Genomic DNA, 24,469 nt, shown 5'->3' with positions numbered 1-24,469 from the left:
TCTAGAGTTATTCATAACCCAGCATATTGTGACATATTTTATTTCTGCTGTTTATATTTGTAAGATGATTATTTTGGTTAACTTACAGTGTTACAGAGTTAACTGTGTTCATCTTTGCATCTAAATAGTGCACATATGAACTAGAAATTTTATGTATGTATATATACTCATGTGACAAAAATGTTTCAGGAATAGAATTTGCTTCATGCAACTATTTAATGACATAATTAATATTTATCCTTACTCTAAAAGGGAATCTATTTGTTGAAATATTTCACAAAATTTAATATCTTTGATTCCTATCCATTTCTGATATTTTCATGTGAGACCTTTTTGAAAACGGTTACTTTCTATAATGTTACTTAGCAGTGAACTTAGAATATTGATGAATACAGAGACTATTTCATAGAATTTACTGAATATCCTATTAGTGAATGAAATTAAGTAGTACCTGAAATTTTTCCTCTAGCTCATACACCAAGGAGGAAAAAGGAAATTTTCTTTCAGTGTACCATCTTTGACAAATACTGCCAGTCCTTCCTTTGACAGTTACTTTTTTCTTAACTCCAGATCCACTTAGCAGGAAGTGACAGAAACTGAAACAGGATGTTAGGAATGTTTTGGTTCCTTTTTTCTTTCCCTGATTCTCTTCCTTGTCTCCAAATTATCTATACTCATACACACATCTGGAGAATTTATACCACAACTTGATGTGCAGGTTCTATAAATAGAAGATAACCAAAAATATTTTTCAAAAGAAATCAGATGTATATTTTGAGAATCACAAGTTGTTGTGTCTTAAAAGCCACAGTTGCATTTGGCAGGAAATTATGTTTTTAATTTATTTTAGCTGTCATCTCTAAGTCAGTGCCATTGCAAATATGTCTGCTCCAGGAGAAGAATAGACTAAATAAAATAAAATAGTAAAATAAAATAAAATAGTAAAATAAAATAAAATCTTCTAAGACCACTCTTCTTCAGTTGTAACTAGTGCATTAACTTTTAGAAGTAGGATGACTTGAACCATCCTAAACTCAAAATGTAAGACTATTCCACCCCCAAATCCACCCCCAGGAAGAATTAGATCATATTTGCATAATTAGGTGCAATTATTTGATTCATTGTTTTGGTGCTTGAGATTTTCATACAATGTGAAGATTCTGATTTTAAAAATTATTTTTCTCAAATTTTCTAAAATAGGTATTTTGAGAGTATTTTACAGCAAAATACAAGTGACAGTTTATATGAAGCAGTAAAATAATGTCTTCAGAAACGAACACTCTGGTGTTACTTAAAAGCTAATATCTGCTCCTGGTGCTCGTCATCACCATTTTAAAATCTCAAAACATTTAGAATGTCAACAGCCTTTTTTGTTTTGCAACAGTGTTTTGGTAAAGGTACTTTACAAAGGTAAAGGAGGAAATAATAATGTATATCTTAAAATGCCTCACGATAATACCACTACATCATTAGATGATCTTATCAAAGAATTTGTGAGCCACTCACTTCCACTATTAGTTTTGTCTTTTCTGCATCATCATCATCACTCTTAGCATTTCTGAAATAAATGCCAGTGTCCCACAGTTCATTTTGCCTAGCTTTTTACTATTTCAACACTACTTAAATTCTGTCATCTTCTTTATTTATAAATTTAGATATCAGAGAAATATTGGGAACTTCCAAACAAAAAGAAATACTAAAATAAATACTTCTTGAATTCCCAGGTTTTGCTCTCATACCTGACGATAGGAAAAAGAATACATTTTGTTAACGCTGTCTTATCTCTGGAATTTTTTTCCTATTTGTTTTTAAACTCCTGAAGTCATTTTGTAATCAGAAGTCATTACGGAAACTTTGTGGAAAGAAAATGAAAAAGAGGAAACCTCTTAAATGATTCATCATTTAACAAATCTTAAAACTTCAAATCACAGCTTGATAATGTAGCCGTTATTGATCACTAGATAAACATCTGGTTTTGAATGCTTTACTTTAGTGTACATTTTAAGTTAGGCATTCAGGCATTTAGTTTTGCTCCAAATTTAGAATGAGATTTTTAAGCTGTTTGGGTGTTTTGTTTTTGGTGTTTTGTTCTGTTTTGTTTTTAAGTCTTTGTGGGTATCCTTTATGTGTAGCCTGTATTTTTTTTTTTCCTTTTCTCTCTACCATCAGTAGAGAAAACACAAATCTAATAACATAAATCCTTATACCTGAAAACAGCCTTTTATCAAAGTCAATTATATTTGAAATTCCACAAATCAACAAGTTCACATTCTCCAGATGTCTTCACTTCTTGTATTTAACAGCTTTGTTAATACCACTGCTGGCTTATTTACAATCAGTATTTTCGTCTAGATTGATTTCTAACTTTTTTACATTACTTTCAGGTATGTTTTCAGGAATGGTATTTTTATTATTAGATTTGAAATAATGAAAGTGATCTCCATATAGACTAGTATTAGAGATTCTTAGAAATTTAAGAAAATATTTGCTTCTTATTTAGAGGAAATAAATAGTCCTCTAGTTTATCATGGCTATGAATACATGTTTCATGGTAACAATAGTTGACATATGTCTGTGTTTTTAAATATACTTTATATCACATGTAAATATAAATATTCTTACAAGACAAAATTTTTGTTTTTGTTTTATTATATTTTCAGTGAAAGAGTTTCTAGCCAAAGCCAAAGAAGACTTTCTTAAAAAATGGGAAAATCCTGCTCCGGTAAGGAATATTTAAAATTTTCTACAATTTCAAAGTCCTGTTATATAAAATCATGTTTCTTGCCCAGGTAATTTACTACTTTAGAAACTGTAAAATAGCATTAAGCTTTCAAGTCGCATTTTGAAAAGTAAGCTTAACATAGTAATTTTGCCATAATATTATAACAGTATGTTTTGATTTGCTAACTAAAAATTTTATGTATACCTAAATTGGAGAAGAACCTAATTTCCATTACAATATGTGATTATATAAATTTTGATACTAGTTACAAGCCACTACAAACTCTTGATATATTTAATGTATAGTAATTTTGATTTGTGCCTTTGATAGCAGTTTTGTTATTTTTATTAATTACAACAATAAGGATACTATTGTGCAGTTTCAAATTCTTAATCACAAATGCTATACCAAGTACACGAGGATCCTTTTTCATAAACATTGGATGGGGTAAATTCTACATTAAGTATTTTAAATTGTAACTGAGACCTAAAAACTGTGTTTAAAAAGAGCCACTTATATTTGCCAAAAAATCTCTTTTTGAAGTTATAAATAATTAATGAACTTAAGTACTAGATTCGATTTTGAACATCTATTCCTACCACAAAAATTTTTATTTCAACTACCTTTTTCACTAAAAAATATTTAATTCTAAATATTATTTTATGAAGATAACTATCATACCACCATTTTTTATGAAGATATTAAGATTAAAAGCATGACTTGTACTTTAAGACATAGTTACTCTATCAGTCGTAGAAAGTTAGACATTATCTAACATGAAACATTGAGGAAAGTGAGGAAGATGGCACATTTGTATGAAAAGCAATAACTAGCAAAAAGAGATGTTCTGTTTGTTGTCTATTACTTAGGCCTGTTTTCATTATTTACTTAGGAACTCTATTAAACATTTCAATTGGTGGTGTTAGGACCGAAAAATTAAGCATTAATCCATAAAAGTAAATAATTCAATCAGAATTATAAGAGCTTTTTCTTTCTACGTTGATTTAGAATCTCATAGCAATTTAAAATCATTAGAAATTTGAAATTAAATTTGATGAAACAAGTTTTATAACTTAGAGCTGCTTGCTCTCTCTTTAATGATTCAGCAAGAAAATATGCAATGTCTCCAAAGGCAAGCTTTGATTTGTAATAGAGATTAAATCCAACGACAGTGAACTGCAGTAACTGTCCAGATTTCTTACTTACACAAGAATCACATTACATCACATTTTTCTCAGGCTAAACACTGTACAGACTGACCTGTGCAAATATTTTTTTCCAAGATTTTCATGAAGATCTTTGTAATGAAAACCTATTAAACAAATGGGTCAGCAATTACTACTTGTGGCTATTTAGCACATAATTTCTTCCCAGTAATTTTCATTTTGTTGTGGCAGCAACAAATTCAATAGATTGATGCTTCCAATTCTTTGCTTCTATGCTATAGTCAAAGCCAAACAAAGATGTTTGCTCATAACAAAGCATCTATTGAGGGAGAAAAAGAGACTGATTATTGTTCTGAGACTCTGACTTCCGGTTATCTTTGTGGGAATGAGGAACTCTTCCTTCCTTATTATTTCTGTTTTAGGTAATACCAGGTTATTATAACATGAGAGAAAGAGCCATTAGGATCTTTCATGCTGTTATTATGTAGTCCTATAAGCTTGTGTAAAGATAGAAATGAAGTAAGATAGTGCTTTCTTCAGAGGTAACTTTAGTGAAAGGACTCTGTCCCTCAGTTTATCTATTCATTAGAATTATTTGTGAGTACACTGAGACTGTATGACTTCCACGATTGTCTGCATCAGTATACTCCTGGTCAGTTTGTAATTATTAAAATATGGAATTTATTTAGTAAAAGTCTAATACTAGGAATTCATATTAGAATTCATTATGACCTTTAATATTTCAGCTTAGGCTCTTATTTCCTCCCATTACTGTTGTGATTTGTTTTGCAATATAATTCTCTTTTCAAATACTAGATCCTTTCTTATTCAAAGGGAAAAATAGAACCAATAGCCTGGAATCTCAGTAGTCTTTTTGTATTCTTTTTAAATGAATAGTTTTAAATTATTTCTTCTGATTATATATAATAAATCGATTATAGTTACCATAGTCTTATGAGAATTTCAAATTTTAAAGTTTATTTTTCATGTACGTGTAGAATAATGCTGGACTGGAGGATTTTGAAAGGAAAAAAACCCTTGGAACAGGTTCATTTGGAAGAGTCATGTTGGTGAAACATAAAGCCACTGAACAGTATTATGCCATGAAGATCTTAGATAAGCAGAAGGTTAGTGTATTTGTCTTTATTTACATGAAGGGTAAACTTCAGTTTCATCAGCTAGATTATTAAACAGATGCAATATAATGACGTTCCATTGATACCTTCAGATATTTTTATTGTTGCATTTAATTTCATTCTTATTTACTGTGACTATATGAAACATAGTTAATAGTTAAATATATGGAGATATATTATTATTTCAATAATTATATTTATATAATAGGTGTGTTTACTAACAAAATATTGAATTCAGCATGTAAAGAACAGGCATCTTACTGCATTCTGTCTTGTGGAAAATGCAGAGATCAGTTGTATTTGATCTCTAGATTGAGGTAACGAAACTTGTTGATTTTATTTTATGACTTGTTTTGATTGATAGTAGAAGCCCTTTGTTTAATGTGGTTGAGTTTGCTGAATTTAAAATGTCAGTTAAACCAGAGAAAAAGTTAGAATACTAATACTATAAAAAATTTCAAATGATTATGTGTATGCCTGAAACTAATATAATGTTCGAGGTCAGTTATATCTCAATAAAAGACTAAATCATTGAAAAATCAATTTTTAAGTTTTTATCACATATCAGTATATCTGATGAATCTGGGTGTCTGAATTATTCATGCTTTAATTCTTAAACTTCTGTTTTCCTGGTAATCACGTACAATTAAGGGTATGTGAAAGAAAAATGGTAAATCTTGATATATTATCTTATAGATATTATGTTCCAAAGAATGACATTTTGGCTTACTAGAATGTAAGAAAATATGGGGTAAACACTACTGAGCTGGATGTGGAGTAAAGAGTACTGAGCTAGTAGTCAGGGGTACAGATAGTGTCTAGACTGATGCTGTCCAATAGAAATAGAATGTGAGCCAAATAAGTAATTTTAATTTTTTTAGTAGCCACGTTTAAAAAGTAAAAAGAAATAGTTGAAATCAATCTTAATAGATTTTATTTCGCCTGGTGTAGCTAAAATATTATTGTTGCAACATATAATTAATATAAAAATGGAGATATTTTACTTTCTTCATACTAAGTCTTCAATATCTGATGTACATATTACATTTACAGTATATCTCCATTCAGGTTAGCCACATTTCAAGTGTTAAATGACCACATGTAGCTAGTAGCTACCATGTTGGACAGCACAGCGTTAGACTGGTCTGAAGTTCCAGTCCAAACTGCTTTAAAACAAAAAACAAATTTAACCTCCAACATGAAAATGAGTAATGACTTACATCTCTCTAAAATTAAATACACCCATACACACATTTAATTGTGCATCTTTGTCTGCTGCCCTTTTTCATATAACTTTTTAAACCATGCTTCCTGAAAAAATAGTTTAATCACTCTATCCACTAAGTCACTTCCTCTTAATTCTTTAACCCACAATAATTTATTTAACTGTCTCCCTGTTTATCTCCTGCTTCTTACAACTCCACTGAAATGGCTCTGCCAAAGGTCACCAATCCAGTGGCCTAATGAACAAAACCAGTTTTAATTCTCATCTTATATAACGTTTTAGAGCCTGTGACTGTGCTGACCACTCGCTTGAAACTGTCTTGACCCTACACTTCTGTAACCCCTTGTTCTCCTAATTATGCTCGCCTTTCTGGGCTCTCTTTTTTAGGTGCCTTTCCTATTTCCTACTGTCTACTCTTTAAAGATTGCTAATTTCAATCTCTGGACTATTCCCTCTTCTTGTTTTCATGTTCTACACCCTCTCCCTCTGGACTCTGTCCAAGCTTTAATTCATCTTTGAGCCCTACACCCCTAATTTGTACAATCTGAGCACAGAGCTCTTAGAGACCAACTAATCCTTGCTCCAATTTTCTAGATGAGGTCGTTGGGTCTCAGAGAGAGTAAGTGGCTTGTATACTTGTGTTGGTAGCACACAGAATACTTCAAAATTTTTATTTGAATCAAATATTCTTTATTAAATGTGTCATTAAAATGTTATTGTCTAGATAGCCCCTAATATTTTGTTATCTTTCTTAAGGAATTAATAGACTATGCTTTAGTCATAAAATATTAAAAGGGTTACATAATATGCCATTTTTATGTTTAAAGTATTTAGGAAAGAAATTTTTAATTCCTTTTTTTTTCTTGACAAGACAGTGACTTGTTAAGTGAATTACTGAGAAGGTTACCTCATAGATAAATCATGGCAAGAGAGTATTTCCCAGAAGAATAGTTGCCACCCTAAGTCATTTCTGCTATGGCGGTGTTCTGAATCTATTCATAATTAGGACAAAGACTTTATATTCTGAATTTTTTCAAGTTTATTTATTTGAATTTGACAAAGATAAGTAATAAAATGTAAGACTCCATAATCACCTTTTCTGTTAATGAAGTCACAGACCTTTTAATTTTGGCTTCTCCTATTTTAGGGTGCATGGGTTAAAAGGAAAAAATCAGTACAGAAATTAAGGAGATTTCATTTCTTCATTCCATACAATGTGTGGAGCATTGCTAGGAACTTTATATTTACTCTATCAGTGAATCTTCACAACTTTGCATGACATTAATCTCCCTTTTAAGCCAATGACCTTTCTATTTAAGTAGTTTTTCCAAAATCAAACAGGCTAGTAAGAAAAACCAAGAATTTGACTAGGTTGGTCTGATTTCTGTGCCTATACTTCTTGTTAATTTTTCCTTAAAAATGTATTTGTTTCCCCTACGATCCTTTCTACCACCACCTAGTTTGGTCCCTCATTAACGTAAACTGGGCTTTCACAATAACATCTTAACTTCCACAACCCCGGACTTTTCACCTTCTCTTACTTCACCTTCCTCAGTGCCAAAAAAAGTTTTTCTTAGCATATCATACAATTTTATTTACTCAAAAAGCTTCCTGATATTTATTCAGTAAAAGCAGAACTCTGCATCCCACTTCCAAACTTTTCATAACTTTCTTCCGTACTCTACCGTAGTCTTATTTCACACTGTTCCCCTACATGTCCTCTATTGTCTACTTCTCTGAAACTTGACCCCCAGAAGTATACAGTGCCATGCTGGGTGGGCTGGGGGAGTATGTGATGATATGTAGCCCATCTTCCATATCAAAAACTCCTCGAGTATTTGGCTAAAAAAAAAATTAGCCAATAAGTAATCATTTGTAAATGCTTTTAAATATATGTATTTAAACCAACGGAAATATTAAGAAGTAAATGTAAATTTTATATGCATGTTGAAAATAAAACATGGACTAAACCCCCAGGGTTACTTGTTATTTTTTTTCTCTGCCATTTAGGGATATTTCATTACCAAATCTTGAGAAGCATTGTCCTAAGCTATTGTCAGATGAAACTAGAACTCAGGCTTACCTTTGTGTATTCCCCCCTTCAGGTAACGGTTCTGGATATTAACCCTGACCACACTATCTCCTCTGTCTTTTCCTAATCTTTGTTATCTATTCATCTGTCAGAGCAGCCGAACTCTCACCCTTTTTAATAGATTATAATAACAGTTGACATTTTTTTGAGCTTTTACTTTGTGCCAGGTACTGTGTTAATCACTTCACATGCATTATGAGACACAGTCACTTTTAAAGTAGGTATTATTATCAAAGTTTTATAGATGAAGAATCTGGAATTAGTAAGACTATATACTAGGCCTAACATAAACATTTTCTTGTCTGAACACTTACAACATTATGACTCTCATTTGGCAACTATTCACATATTAATATTCACACATTCATAAACCATACTTCCAAATAGATTTTATGCAGCATTAAGACAGACACTTCCTTGTCTTTATCTCAATTGCATTATTATGCCTTGTATGTAGTAGTACGCACATTTAAAAGTAAATTAGATTTTAATTAATTAACTTTTTAAATTAACTTAAAAATTAACTAGGCATTTATGCTTTACCAGTTCGTTTATCATATATATATCATATATCATTTATTTCTATTTTTAATTGTTATGCCCTACATACACATAGTTGGCTTAGAGCTATATTCCAGAAAGCCTATCTATTGCAGTTTTTATTATTTCAAAGGAAACACATTGTCAATGCCTAACTAAAAGCATATATCAAAAACCAAAAACTATATCATAGTATACAAAAATAAATTATTTGTTACATCTAGACAATGAAATATTATTCAGCACTCAAAAGAAATGAACTATCAAGCCATGAAAAGACATGTGGGAACTGTAAATGCATATTACAAAGTGTAAGAAGCCAATTTGAAAAGGCTACATACTCAGTGATTCCAGCTATATGACATTCTGGAAATGGCAAAACTATGAAGACAGTAAAAAGATCAATGACTGCCTGGGGTTAGTAGGGAGGAACGGATGATTAAGTGGAGCACAGAGAAATTTTAGGGCAGTGAAAGTACTAAGTATGGTATTATAATGGTGCACACATATCATTATACATTTGTCCAAACCCACAGAATGTACAACACCAAAAGTAAACCCTAGTATAAACTATGGACTCTTGGGTGATAAAGATGTGTCAGTGTAGGTTCATCACTTGTAACAAATGTAGCACTCTGGTGGGGGGGGGATGTTGATATTGGGGGAGGCTATGCCTGTGTGGGGAGGGGAGTCTCATGGAAAATCTCTGTATCTTCTGCTCAATTCTATGAACCTGAAACTGCTAAAAAATTAAAGATTAAAAAAGCCTATTTTTTAAAGTAAATACAAAGCAATAGTAATTTTCCAACTAATGTTACATAATTTATTGTGATAACTACGGACTAATTAGTTCTGTAACTAGTTAGAATTTGGACGGAAGTGGTCCAACCACTTCATATTACAGATAAAAAAAAAACAAAAACCTGAAATCCTAAGAGTTGAAATAACAGCTCCAAAATCACAAAACTGCTTGATTAGAAGGCCTAGATTAGAAAACAGATCTTCTGACTCTCAGTATTATTTTTATACTATAATTGTGTATACTAATAACTGGATGGTATCTTTACCTTTCTTATTTATGTTCAACTTCTTGAATTCTGTGACTACCCCACACTCACAGTAAGCCTCTAGCAAGAAAGAATGCCACATTCTAATGACTTAAACATATACTGGACAATTATTTATATCTCCCTATGGTCACCTTTTCTTAAATTAAAAATAGAATCACATGTGGGACAGAAACATAGTCTTCATGAAGATAAGTTGCTTTCCCCTGCTATGTATTTGATTGAGTAGACAATCCGGAGGAGGCTTGATTAATGCTAAATGACCTATTTGTTATAAAGACATAGTCGGTTTTTTGCCAGTATTTTGTATGTCCTCTCTTATGGCTGCACAAATTAAATTTTTAGAATTTAATCTTGTATTTATTCAGGTATTAGGAAATGAACAGATTGTTCATTTTTATCCGCTGTTTTTCAATTATTGGCTTTTCTTCAATCCTTAATTTCCTTGGCGATCTTCTGAAGACTTAAAATCAATACCTACTTATTGCAGTGATTTGTACCAACTACATTAGTGGACTGACTGTAAGTCATTAGGAGCTAAGCATTTTCACATACTAATTGTTTAAGTAATGTATAGGAGTCTATTTCTTCTTAGCTCTTGCTTCTTGACTGAAAATCATAGTTGACCTTAAGACCAAAATTTAAATCTTCTGTTACGTTTTTTCATTTGAATCTGATAAACCTAGTTGGTGGTTATTTTCACCTTTATCCAACTTAGTGATTTTCCTTATCTAAGCTCCTTATTATATGAAAAGCATTTTATTTAAGTTTTTTCTTTTAAAATTATAATAAGTTTTAAATTCTGTTCAAGTACATTAAATATATTTATCTCTCAATCACAGGTTGTTAAACTGAAGCAAATAGAGCATACCTTGAATGAGAAAAGAATATTACAGGCAGTGAATTTTCCTTTTCTTGTTCGACTGGAGTACTCTTTTAAGGTAGATTTTACAGTTTTCAAATAAAATGTTTTTACCCCCATATATTTTTAAAAATATGAAACTGTGATAGGATTCTAAGCCACATGATAGGATTCTAAGCCAGATGATAAACCTGGAGACTATGAATAAACAAAAAAGTAATATATTTAGATTTTATATAATTAAATCCTATTGTGCTTATAAACTTAGGTTAACATTTGACGAGGTTTTGGCTCTCCCTAAGGAAATTTTTAAAGGTATTGTATAATTTTTCATGAGATGGTATTATAAATTCCAAATATTTCAATTTATCAAAATCCATACAAATATCTTATTAGGCAGTTCTTAAACTCATGCAAATGAATACAACCACAGACCTTCCTTTTAAACATTTTCTGATACAATCTTACCATCTTCTTTTCCTTAGTAATTTGTTCTAGTCTTTCCATTTATGTAAAGCAGAATAGTCTTCGGCCTTCCATTCAAGAGTCTCATAAAGTTGCACAAGATTTATTCTTGAAGTGGCAGCTTTTCAGCTGGCATCTCTGCAATATTAATTTATATGAACCACTTTAGCCTTTTTCCTTTTCCTCCTTTATTCTTTAAATCAGATGAACATCTGTGTATTTAGGATGATGTTAAAAATCATTAATCTCTCTGACCTAATTTATTACATAAAATGTAAATATTCTTACTTTTTCAAATTGTTATTTTAACTATTTTTCCTTTGCATACACTGTAACATTAAGTCATTGCCTCAGTGTCTAATTGTTCAAAAGTTAGTGTTCCCTGCAGGGGCAGGAACAGCAAAAATCCCAGACTAATTTGTGGCAAGAATACTAGGAGAGAAAAAAAATGAATTTCCCACTGTAGAAAAATGAGAACATCTTCCATTTATTCTCTCTTTCCCAATGTTAGCAGTCTCTCAGGTGGATTTTTAAATTTGTCTTTTTCTAATTTAACGTGGTGTTATCTTAAAGTATTTCCTTGAAATAATCTAGGTTTCATAATTTTAATTTATTCTTTTTATATGTTCATAGGATAATTCTAATTTATACATGGTTATGGAATATGTCCCTGGGGGTGAAATGTTTTCCCATCTAAGAAGAATTGGAAGGTTCAGGTAACTAATATTTTATCTTCCTCAAATCTTTATATGCTCTGTGTTTGTTTAAAACCAAATTTTTAAATTATTGTCAGTGCTAAAAATTTATTTCATTTAATTTAGTAATATGTTAGCTATATGAAGAAGTTACGTAGAAACATTAATAAGAGGCCACACCATACTGAGTTTTAAAAATCGAATGAAAGGAGCACCTGGGTGACTCAGTCAGTTAAGTGCCTGTCTTCAGCACAGGTCATGATCCCAGGGTCCTGAGATCGAGCACTGCATTGGGCTCCCTGCTCAGCGGGGAGTTTACTTCTCCCTCTCCCTCTGTCTGCTCCCCTCTGTCCCCAACTCGTGTGCATGCTTTCTCTCAAATAAATTTTTTAAATCTTAAAAAAATAAAATTAAAATGAAAGCACCATAATACCATTGTAAATATTCTACCATTAGTAGGTATTATGAAGGTCCATTTAAAGAATTTTCAGAAGATGCAAAAATTTAATTTAAACATACTAATATTAATTGAACAAATAATAATGCAACTCTGGGGAAGAGGTTTGTGTAAAGATGAAGATAAGAAAGGCAGTACGTTGAAAACGTAATGATGGTATCATAGTGATGAGATTATGAAAGTTCGTTTCAAACAAATTTAATTCTCCTTAAAGTTGTTGCTTTGTTGAGTTTTAAAAATATACATGCAATTTAAAGAATTTGGGGCACCTGGGGGGCTCAGTCGGTTAAGTGTCTGCCTTCAGCTCAGGTCACGACCTCAGGGTCCTGGGATGAAGCCCTTTGTCAGGCTCCCTGCTCAGAGGGGAGTCTGCTTCTCCCTCTCCTCCTGCCTCCTGCTCCCCTTGCTTGTGCTCTCTTTCAAATAAATAAATAAAATCTTTAAAATAAATAAACAGTTTAAACCTTATCATTAGGTTATTACTTATAAGGCTACACAGTTTTAAAAAATAGGTTCTGTTAACCTTACCTGTGTGTAATAGTTTGTAAGCTACTACTGTTTATTAGTAATCACTAATAGAATGAAGCTGAAACCCACAGCAGGTCCAGCTTCATTTAGCACATTATGTGTTGGCATGATGAAAGCACGTGCAGGAGTTCAAACTGGGCTGATGGTGGTAATCCGATTCAGAAAAAGATGATGATAGACTCAGATTATCACAAGATCATAATCAATTATAGGCCAACATTAGAGTTATTTTAGTTACCTGAGGCCTAAGCCAAAATTCATTTATTGACCTAATATGATAAGGCACCTGATATGTATCAGGCACTATGCTAATGCAAAGCAACTTCTGTTTATTTTTAATGATTCCTTTCCCCTCCTGTTGTCCTCTCTCCTACACTTGTCCACACAGGCCCAGAATCCTCAGATCGCCCTATGATAATTCAAAGTTTTACAATGAAGCACTACACCTAAACCTGTCTTCAAAAACTATGTTGTCCATTTTCTGTAATTACTAACTTCTTTCCTTTGCAAATCCCCACACTCATTTTTCTTTAATACTTGACTTGGTACTGGGAGGAAAAGCAAGTTGATTGCAATAATTCACACTGAGACACTGTCTTTTCTAATCTTTCACTCATACTACATGTACACTTGAGAGGTTGCTAACTCCTATCTTAGAAACTTTGAGGCAACCAGAATACTGAGTTGTTGTTGAGCATGGCTTAACAATATTGCTGAGCATGGCTTAAAGCTGCTTCAGCTTTAAGTCTTCCTACAGAATATTTTGCTTTCATCTTTCAACAGTTTGATTACAGATCTATGTAATGTTCATGTTCCTCCACTCAGACATCTGTGTGTGGAAATAAGTATAAAATGCTTAGTGCATCTTATATTTGTTCTGGTAAATTTATATTTATTTATAAGTATAAGATGCTAAGTGCATCTTGTAATTACAGATGCATGGAAAATTGGAGGGGACCTTCCAAGTCAAATGTTTCCAAAGTTAGGGATGTTTCAATGACAAGGATGGTTCTTCCAATTTCCCTTTAAAATGTCCCTCCCCCATTCCTTGTCATACGATGTATGATACAGATTTTACAGTCTTGAAGTGGGGCTGAAACTCTAAAGGTATTATAAAATATTTTCCCCTAAAATATTTTTCTTTACGTACTCATTTATTCAACAAATATTTCCTGAGCATTTGATATGTATCAGCCTAGAACCTAGGAAATATAGTGACAAGCAAAAGGAGCAGCATGTATAATCTTTTTTTGAATTTCTATTTCTGGTGCTATGAGATCAAATTAATGCCAGCCATCTAGAGGGAAATTCTATTCATAGTTCATGTTATTCATTGAGGACATAAATCTGAAAGTCATTGCAGTTTATCAGACCAATTAGCAGAATTCATTGTATACACTAGAAAATGAAATAGAAACTTGAATTAGAAAATCAATACATCCTTTGGAGTAATACTCAGAATGTGGCATCAACATTATACCGATCGGTTGATCTAATTTGTGCATACAAGAACTGTACATGTTTACACACACTGTTTACACCCATGTTTATATGTCTGTGTAAACATGCATAGTAGAAGATTTGGAAATTCAGACACTGGGATTGTATCTACGGTTTCTGTATAGGATTATGGGTGCTCTTTATTCTTCATGAATATTTTATGATTATTTTTTATAATGAGACTATATCATTTTTGTAATAGGAATAGTCTGGGTTAAATGGCATTAGTCTTCAGATTAATGCCGTTAAACATTTTCCGTGTAGTGAAATTCTTTAAGCACTTAAATTTGTGAGAAAGGTAGATAGAACCTATCAACACAAACCAGGGATGTACTGTAAAAAAAAAAAAAAAAAAAAAAAGAACCTGTCAACAGTAACAATGGCCTGATTGACAATGTAATTGACACATGTGCTTTTCAGTCATTCTCAAGGTCAGACGTAATTATAAAGACATCAATATCTTCTAATATGGCCAATAATAATTTAAAATAAGATGACTATTTTAGAGTTATATTTTTGTTCAATATATGCTGCTTCCTAAGTATATTAAAAAATATTATTTGAAGATAATTCAGAGGTTTAGTAGATGTTCAGAAACTAACAAGATTCTGGGGCGCCTGGGTGGCTCAGTCGTTAAGCGTCTGCCTTCAGCTCAGGGTGTGATCCCGATGCTCTGGGATCGAGCCCCACATCAGGCTCCTCCGCTAGGAGCCTGCTTCTTCCTCTCCCACTCCCCCTGCTTGTGTTCCCTCTCTCGCTGGCTGTCTCTATCTGTCAAATAAATAAATAAAATCTTTAAAAAAAAAAAAAAAGAAACTAACAAGATTCTTTATATATGGTTAAAAGAAAAAAATTTTTTTGCTTCCAAAATATCTCTACCCCATATTAAATTTTTTACATAATCTACTAATTACCATGTGTTAACCCATTTTATAGAAAAATCAATGTTTTTTTCTTTGTAGTGAACCCCATGCACGGTTCTATGCAGCTCAGATAGTGCTAACATTCGAGTACCTCCATTCACTAGACCTCATCTACAGAGATCTAAAACCTGAAAATCTCTTAATTGACCACCAAGGGTATATCCAGGTATGACTTGAACACATTTATGTAATATATTTGAGAAAATACTAGGTAAAATTTGTATGTATTTAACCTCGACTACCAATATTGGATTTTTTTTCTTTGAGCGAGACAATTACTTCTTCCTAATAGCCCTACTAGCTTAAATCGAGCTCATAGTTCTGCCACTATTACAGAGACCTAAAATCCCATCAAGAATAGAACCTGTTTATACCTCCCATAGTCTATAGTTGTGAACAGAACACAGGCTCCTACATACAGAAATATATAGAATAGCTAAATTTGTGAGCCCTCGTTTAGTGCCAGGCATTATTCCAAGTGTTTTACATGTATCATCTTTTTTAGTCCTGATAACCTTATAAAGTATAAGTACTGCTGTTATCCTCATTTTAAGGCTAACAAAATTAAGGCACAGCAGGTCACACAGGCAGTCAGAATTTGAACCCAGTCTGTCTCTAGAGTGTATGCTCCTTAACATTACAGTGCGGCTGCCAAAGAGCCCTGGCTGCCAATACTGGACTAGCAGAGGTGTTTTCTTGCTGCTTCTTCTATCAACAGAGTAAGAGCATTCCTTTTTACACAGTTATCAATAGGTACTCCTGTTGATACTTTTGCACTTCTGATGACATAATTCATAGAGCATATGTTGGACTCAAGGAATATTTCTGGCACTGCTTCATTTTTGTTAGAACTATTTACTGTTTCCTTTTTTGATGTTTATTTCTTTGTTGGAGTCAGGGAAAAGTTCTCCAGAGTGAACCTTCATTCACTAATAGTGGCCTGCATGGATTGGTCTCAATTACATTGACTTAATTTTTTTTCATAGTTTTAATTTTAACCCTGATTTTTAACCTTTCGACTTAGGTATGATAAACACATTTATTGTGAACTAATGAATGTTCACGAGTTGTTTTTTTTTTTTTTTTTTTTCTTTTATAGGTTACAGACTTTGGGTTTGCCAAAAGAGTTAAAGGCAGAACTTGGACATTATGTGGCACTCCAGAATATTTGGCTCCAGAGATAATCCTCAGCAAGGTATATTTATAATGCCATTATGTAAGAAGTAAAAATGTAAGGCATGCATCAGTATGGACTTTTATAAAAATAGCTTACTGACCTAATATTATACTTTAAATTATGAATTTATGTCTATTTGATTACTAAAATAATAATTACTTATAGTCTAAGTCTGTAGTCTTATAGTCTAATCCAGTAACCTCTCAATTTTAGCTCTGGATCTAAGAGAAATAGTATAGAAGAGCATAGGAAATATAGTCAATAATACTGTGATAACTTTGTATCGTGGCATATGGTGACTAGATTTATCGTGGTGACCATTTCATAATACATATAAAATGTTGAATCGCTATGTTGTCTACCTGCAAGTAATAGTGTATATCAACTATACTTAAAAAAAATAATAATGTGAATAACTCTAACCTCTGGATCCATATTTTTTTCTTCCAATTTTATTGAGAATAACTGCCATATATCACTGTATAAGTTTAAGGCATACAGCATAATGGTTTGATTTACATAGATAGTGGAATAGAGTACCACAATATGTTTAATTAACATACATCATCTCATATAGATGTAGTAAAAAGAAAAGGAAAAAGTCCATGTTCTGAAACCAAAAGCATAGCCTTTTCATAATTATTCCCAGTAACAGGAGGGCAGGAAACCTTTGCGTGTGTTATCCCACAGGCAAATGTAAAAATAATATGTCTTAGTTCTCAACTCTTCCTCTGTTTCAACTTTACCACTTAAATGAAAGAAATGTATACAAATTTCTTTTCATTTTAGTTTAAAACAGGAATATTATAGCAATTGAATAGTTATAGTCTTTTTGAAGATAGTTCTATTGTTCAAGCAGTGAAAATGTGGTGAGAGAAATTTGTATTGTATCTAAAAGGATGGTTTCAGTTCTGTTTTCCTTCCCACTGCCATTCCTATGTGGGGAGAGCTAGAAAGGAGAAATTAACAATGACTAAACACAAATAGTGACAAGGAAAGAGAAAGGGATAGCACACACATGCCTTGATATTTATAAACTAGAAAACTGCCCCCTGAATAATTGAAATTTGGCTAACCTATAGAAATATAAGCATAAAATAAATGACCTCATTCAACTTTCCTCTTGTTATCTTTATAATTTAAATCATCTATAACTTTTCAGTCTTTTGTAATTTAAATATAATTGCTGTTAACACATTTCTTCTGTGAGAACACTTAACAATGTGATGACAGAAAACTTTAAAAAATGTGTATGTATTGTAAAAGTAATAGATGTTCATTGCACAAAATTGGAAAAGGCAGAAAAATAAAAGGAAACAACCCCAAAAAACCTGTCACCTCACCATCCAGAGACAGACTTTTTAAAAAAAAAATATTTCAATATATTTTTCTGTGCATATTATCATAGTTGAGATACAGTGAATGTATAGTTTGTATTCAGCTTTTTTCACTTGAATGATAGCAAGCATGCAAACATCATTCTAATGGCTTATTTGCAAATGTATCAAAAAGTATTTTGCCATTCTTCTGTTGCTAAATATTCAGGTCATTCCTTTTTCTTTTTCTTTTTTTGCTTTTATAAATAACTGTGATAAACATAAACATTTTGTGCATAAAGCTTTTTCTGCATTTCACGTTATTTTTTTAGGACAGATTCCCAGAAGTAGAATTACTGGGACGAAGAGTATGAACATTTTTAAGTCTCTCGATAAATATTGTCAGAGTGCTTTCCAAAAAGATTGTAACATTTTACACTCCTATTAGCAGTGTGAAAGTGATTGTTTAGTCACACTACCCAGCCTTACATATTCTTATTTTTAATCATTACTAATTTAATAGGCAATAAATGATATTTTATTATTTTAAGTCTCATGTCTTTCGTTATTAGATTTTTTAATGCTTTATAGACATTTGGTGGGGTGTGTATGTCTGAATTATTAGTTCATATCCTTTGCCCATTTATCTATTATAATTTAGTTTTTCTTACTGATTTAATTCTCTATACCTAGGGTATTAAAAGTATCTGGCATAGTTTTTATAAACGTTAACATACAGGGGCGCCTGGGTGGCACAGCGGTTAAGCGTCTGCCTTCGGCTCAGGGCGTGATCCCTGCGTTATGGGATCGAGCCCCACATCAGGCTCCTCTGCTATGAGCCTGCTTCTTCCTCTCCCACTCCCCCTGCTTGTGTTCCCTCTCTCGCTGGCTGTCTCTATCTCTGTCAAATAAATAAATAAAATCTTAAAAATAAAAAATAAACATTAGCATACAATCTGAAAAATAGAAACCAAAGTTTAGTAAAAGGATCTGACTCAACATCACAGGCTTTCATTATAGTAAAAGTATTGTAATGAATGACATTACTAGTGAGTTGAATTAAAATTAAATTAAATTGAATTAAAATTAAAGCAAAGTTGATGTCCATTTCTATTAGCAAAACAAAGTGCTATTCTTTTTATGCTAGTCTCCCTTTAAAAACACATACAGAAAAAAAAGTCTCTGTGTTATAGTATATTTTAGCTAACAATTTGAAAATTAAATGGTTTGTAAAGCTAAAATTTTAACAAAAATTTGAAGTATGGGGAGTGGTGAAGGTAATTTGAGGGCAGACCAAAAGATGTGGCAAGAACTCAGTTCATTTCTCTCCATGATTGAGTTGGGTTTTTTTCCCATAATCTTTTATGACATTGATCATAATTGGTAACAAATTTTATATAAGCATGTTAATATTTTATTTTTATTTTCTTATAAATACTGCTAGTTCTTCATTTTAGCAAGTTTAGTATGAGAGAAAAAAACAAAAATAATCTTAGAATTGTACATTTGGATTGCAATGAACTTTTATGTACATTATTTCCTTTTATTTGACAAAGTCCTTACAAAAACCCCATGAATTAGTAATTTTTTCTGTATACCTTTTAGAGATGAGAAGCAAGACAGTAGACTAGCTAAAGTAAACTTAAATATTTACGTTTATTAGGCTCCAAATTAAACTTGTAGCTTTCATTAAAATACTGTGAAGTGGATGAGAATTCCCGTAGTATATTCACCTCCTAATGCCAACAGTACACAGTACTGTGAAGTGAACTCCACTGTTTACTACGAAGTCCAGAATCTACCATTTTGTTTAAAAACCTTTGGCCTTTCTAAGAATGCTCTAGAAAACTTGATATATAAGTTTATGGGCCTAGAATGGACTAGAAAAGGTAATTCAGTAACTCCCTTCCTATTGTTGAGCAGCAACTAAATTATCCCAATTAAGTAGGGGATATTTATTGTCTACAATATTCTTAATGATTTTAGGAAGAAGATTTAATAGTATTTCCTGATATCTAGTTCCAATATCTGGAAATTCTCCCTGTTGCTTAATTCAAATGTGATCTGATGTATTTTGTTCATTGTTTTTCTATCCTGACTAGCTAGCTGCTCAGCAACTGCTCTTTAACAAATTTCATATGCTTGAAGATCATTTTGAAATCATCTGTGACTTCATTCTCTTCTGAGAAGATTAAGTAATAATTGCTCTTTCTGCTGTTTATCTTAGGGCTACAATAAGGCAGTGGATTGGTGGGCATTAGGTGTGTTAATCTATGAAATGGCAGCTGGCTACCCCCCATTCTTTGCAGACCAACCAATTCAGATTTATGAAAAGATTGTTTCTGGAAAGGTAAGTAATACATTTTATTCTTCCTCTGTTATTCAGTATTTCTATAATGAAGCATAAACTTTGTAGATTGACACTATTTGATTTCATCAGAGTATCACCCTAAATTGGGAAAAATACAAAAATATCCATAGTAGCTGCCTTTGTATCTAGCGTTCATTTAAGATAACAAAATAAATATTAAATCATTGAAGTTTCTTAAGAAAAAAAGGCAGTTTTACAAACAAATTAGCAAAAAAATAAAGCATTTTCTTTATCACTTTGTAAAATACAGGATCATACTGCTAATTCTTAATTTTTCTTTAAGTAAAAATTGCTAGTTATTTCATGTAGGTATCTCCTTGGAGAGAAGTTTTAGGGGCTGTTTTTATACGCCTTTGTTTTTTCAGGAGAGATTTGTTCGAGTTATGTCAAACATCACAAAATTGGAATTAAATATAAAACATAAGCCTTTATAAGATGGAAATTCATAAAAATGATATAAACAATTGTTCATGTTGATTGTGATTCTAATTGCCATTGATCTTTAGCAACTATGGAAATAACATTTTTTTGGAGCATGAGTAGATTCACTCTGTCATAGTATTTTACATTTTGTAATTACCCCACAAATTTCTTTTGCATTTCTTTTTTTTTTTTTTTTAAGATTTTATTTATTTATTGGACAGAGATAGAGACAGCCAGCAAGAGAGGGAACACAAGCAGGGGGAGTGGGAGAGGAAGAAGCAGGCTCACAGCAGAGGAGCCTGATGTGGGGCTCGATCCCATAACGCAGGGATCACGCCCTGAGCCGAAGGCAGACGCTTAACCGCTGTGCCACCCAGGCGCCCCTCTTTTGCATTTCTAATCTCTAATTTTGTTTCCAAAAGTATTTTGTTTAAAACAAACCATTCGCTCTTGTCTTAGCGTATACCTCAAATCATTTTTAAAAATATGGCAGTCAATTTTAATAGAGGTGAGCCTGATTTCTTTCCATGACGTAAAAGAATAGGCTTTTAAAATTTTCAAAAAGACGTTTTATACATTTATGATAGAATTTATAGGAAGGGGTATTTTCCCATTTTTCCCTTTTTCCTATTCCTACATGTGGTATGCTCTATTAGTTTGTCTTTCTCTTATCTTTAGATAACATAAACCCATTTAGAATATGACCAGGAAATAGAGCAGCAATCTTGACATAACATTACCCTGAGATGTAATGTAGTTGACTTTTTCATATTTTGTGACCTCCTAAGGCAGAGAATTGCCTAATCAACCTAAAGAATCTGGAAGGAGATAGAGGAAGTCTCTATTTCTTTGTATCTCAGCCAGATTCACACTGGTGTGAAAGCTGATCTTCTGATCCATGAAGTTAAAATTTATATCACCTATTCAGAAGTTTCTCTGAATGTTCCTAATGTAGTAATTTATCTTTTTTCCCGAGATCCAAATTTAAATCATGGATGCTGCATAGCTGGACAATAAGAACAAGACACCAATAGAATGAGTATCCAGCCACCTAGAATCCACATATCAACACAGTATTATTCCATGTCTCACAGCACATATGTAGTTTCCAGGGATCAAAAGATTTTCAGTGATCTTTTACTTCATTTAATGGGGATAGTTTTATGGTAGTATTCACAAATTAGGGGACTAACTAAAGAACTTATACTTCAGCAATATCAAAAAAAAAAAAAATACTTCTTACAGATAACTAAGCTAGGTGTTGAAAGATATACACTAAGGTATTACAGAAAGGCAGAACAGAATACTTAAGTAATTAAGTATCACTGCTGTCCTTGTTACATTTGTAGATCTCTGGGCCTCAGGTTTCTTACCCTTGTAATTGTTTTCACCCAGCAGAATATTAAAGTCCCTGTAAAAGAACTTTTGAGATAAATATCAAGAAAAATTAGTAGACAAGCCAAGTATTTATTTTTTAAGAATTTAAAAAGTGATTATGTAAAATCTCAAGAAAGAATAAGAACCAAAGGTAATAGGAAGAATGTTGAGAGAACTAAAATACTTTAAAATCACTGAATGAGAGAAGCATACAGTAGTCCACCCTTATCTGCGGTTTCAGTGACCTGCAGTCAACTACGGTCCAAAGTGGGTGATCCTCCTTCTGAGGTATCATCAGAAGGCCGGTGATAGCCTACCACTATGTCACAATACCTACGTCTTTCACCTCACTTCATGTCATCACGTAGGCATTGTATCATCTCACGTCATTCACAAGAGGGTGAGTAACGTACAATAAGATAGTTTGAGAGAGGGACAGAGAGAAAGAGACCACACCCTTAAAACTTTTATTACAGCAGCATATTGTTATAATTGTTCGTTTTTTTTTTAATCTCTTAGTGTACCTAATTCATAAATTAAACATTGGATCAGAGATATGTTTATATGGGAAAAAAACAGTATATATAGGGCTCAGCCAAGATTAATTACACTAATATTTCCAAATAATTTAATTATAGATCATTACAAAGTTCCTAAATCTTGACTACATTGCTTTTATTTATACTTAACTTTATAAAAGGAATAAAACTGTCTGACAAGGATGCTGTCATAACTAAATTTCACTTACTTAGAAAAATTGCTTTCTTTAAAATGAATGTATCTTCATTTGTATGAATTGGCCTTCATTAGCCAATCATTCTACGTTGTGTAAAAAATTTTTTAACTGCTTGCGATTATGTTTTTATTTCATATCAAATTTTAATAGTCAGGATACAATATTAACTTAATATTTAAATCTGTATTTATTCTAAAATCATGACTGTTTAAAACTGAGTCACCTTAACAATACCTTAGCAACATAAAATTTTATCTTATTACAGATATTTTTCTTTACTTATTTAGAAATAAGATAGGGTGTTTGGTGTGCTATTGTTTTTAACTAAAAGTGCTAGATTATCTCTTCCCATATTGGATATAAAGTTATTTTCATCCCTTTTCCCCTTTGCTGCTAAAGTAGAACTCATAAAAGCAGAATATTGCCATTAAGTGATCTCTAGGATCTGTTTTATGTGAACATAAAGTCATATATGCACCATTCCCAATAAAACCATCTGTTTCAACACTCAGATCCAAACTAGAATGTATCTCTGTCTACCTTACAAAGTATTATCTCTCTAGCTAGTAAATAAAAGCCAAATTGGAGGCTAATATATAAATTTTTTATTTACTCAAGTCATTAAAAATCAAATTATGGCCTTACAAATCCTGTATTTATATTTAAAATCTTTAATGGTTTGAATGATATATCATTTAAAAATATATGTTTCAATGAGAATTATTTTTTCTGATTTTTTAAAAGAACATTATTTTATGCAACATTTTATATTGATTACATTTTTCCATTCTGAAACCATGTTAGAAAGATTATAGGGGTCAGTAACATCAAAATTAAAATAAAATGTATTTAATGAGGTGATTAATTCACTGAAATACATATCTTTGAAGATTAGCTTGTTAAGTACTTTCTCTATTACAATATTTTAGGTTGGTATTGTTAAATGCACAGAAAGATGATCAATCAGCTTGTTAGATTCTCTCCTACACATATTTTGCCTTTAAAAAAGGAGGAGGTGGTATTTTAAATGTCAAATTATTCATGCAATATCAAAGTTCAGGCTTAGAAATGCATAGTTGACAGAAAAGTCTTATAATTTTTGCATTTAATTTGACATATCCTAGCAATATATATGCTAAGTTTCTGTATATAGTCTTTAAATTTTATACTTCAGTGCCATATCCTCCATGACAAGAATCAGTTATGGTTTCCACAGCAACTCTATCTGGTTGCATTACTCTTGGAAATGTAAAAGTTAATATTGTCTTCAAAAATGATACTTGCAAATAAGGCAGTCAAGTAACAGCTGTTGTGGAAACCATAACTTTACAGTCCTTGACTTATATAATTTTTTAAAAAATTCTAAGCTTCATTATATATAAAGTAAATATTATTCCATTTTTAATGAGCACCAAAAATGTACAAGGAGACACTATGCAAAATATAAAGTTGTAAATATATAGAGAGAGAGAATGATCAAAGAGGTAGTTCATTTTTTCCTCAAGAGAAATTCACATTCATATGAAGGGTAATTGATTCGCAGTTAACTGGGCCATTCCTTTTTGTGTCATGGGTCCCCAGAACCATTCCCAGGTTGGGTGATTTACTAGGAAGATTCACAGACTTCAGCATATAGTAATACTCAAGAAATGAATACCTTCTATTGTAACAAGTACCTTCATTATAAGATA

The 24,469-nt window shown here is 31.9% G+C and overlaps 1 protein-coding gene across 2 annotated transcripts in view; it reads left to right on the top strand.

Annotated features, from left to right (window-relative positions):
- Window positions 1-24,469, top strand: part of PRKACB (protein kinase cAMP-activated catalytic subunit beta) — a 123,571-nt gene that overhangs the window by 83,963 nt on the left and 15,139 nt on the right. For both annotated transcript variants that reach the window (XM_026497717.4, XM_026497716.4), the window contains exons 2-8: window positions 2,661-2,722; window positions 4,887-5,015; window positions 10,791-10,889; window positions 11,909-11,991; window positions 15,418-15,544; window positions 16,478-16,573; window positions 20,099-20,221. In XM_026497717.4, the coding sequence (XP_026353502.1) occupies window positions 2,661-2,722; window positions 4,887-5,015; window positions 10,791-10,889; window positions 11,909-11,991; window positions 15,418-15,544; window positions 16,478-16,573; window positions 20,099-20,221 (719 nt within the window). The remainder of the gene's footprint in view (window positions 1-2,660; window positions 2,723-4,886; window positions 5,016-10,790; window positions 10,890-11,908; window positions 11,992-15,417; window positions 15,545-16,477; window positions 16,574-20,098; window positions 20,222-24,469) is intronic.

The sequence above is a fragment of the Ursus arctos genome, unplaced genomic scaffold (genome assembly GCF_023065955.2).
Source record: "Ursus arctos isolate Adak ecotype North America unplaced genomic scaffold, UrsArc2.0 scaffold_12, whole genome shotgun sequence".
Classification (NCBI taxonomy): Eukaryota; Metazoa; Chordata; class Mammalia; order Carnivora; family Ursidae; genus Ursus; species Ursus arctos.
Note: the sequence above shows the minus strand (reverse complement) of the source record. Positions and strands in the feature narration are given on the sequence as shown.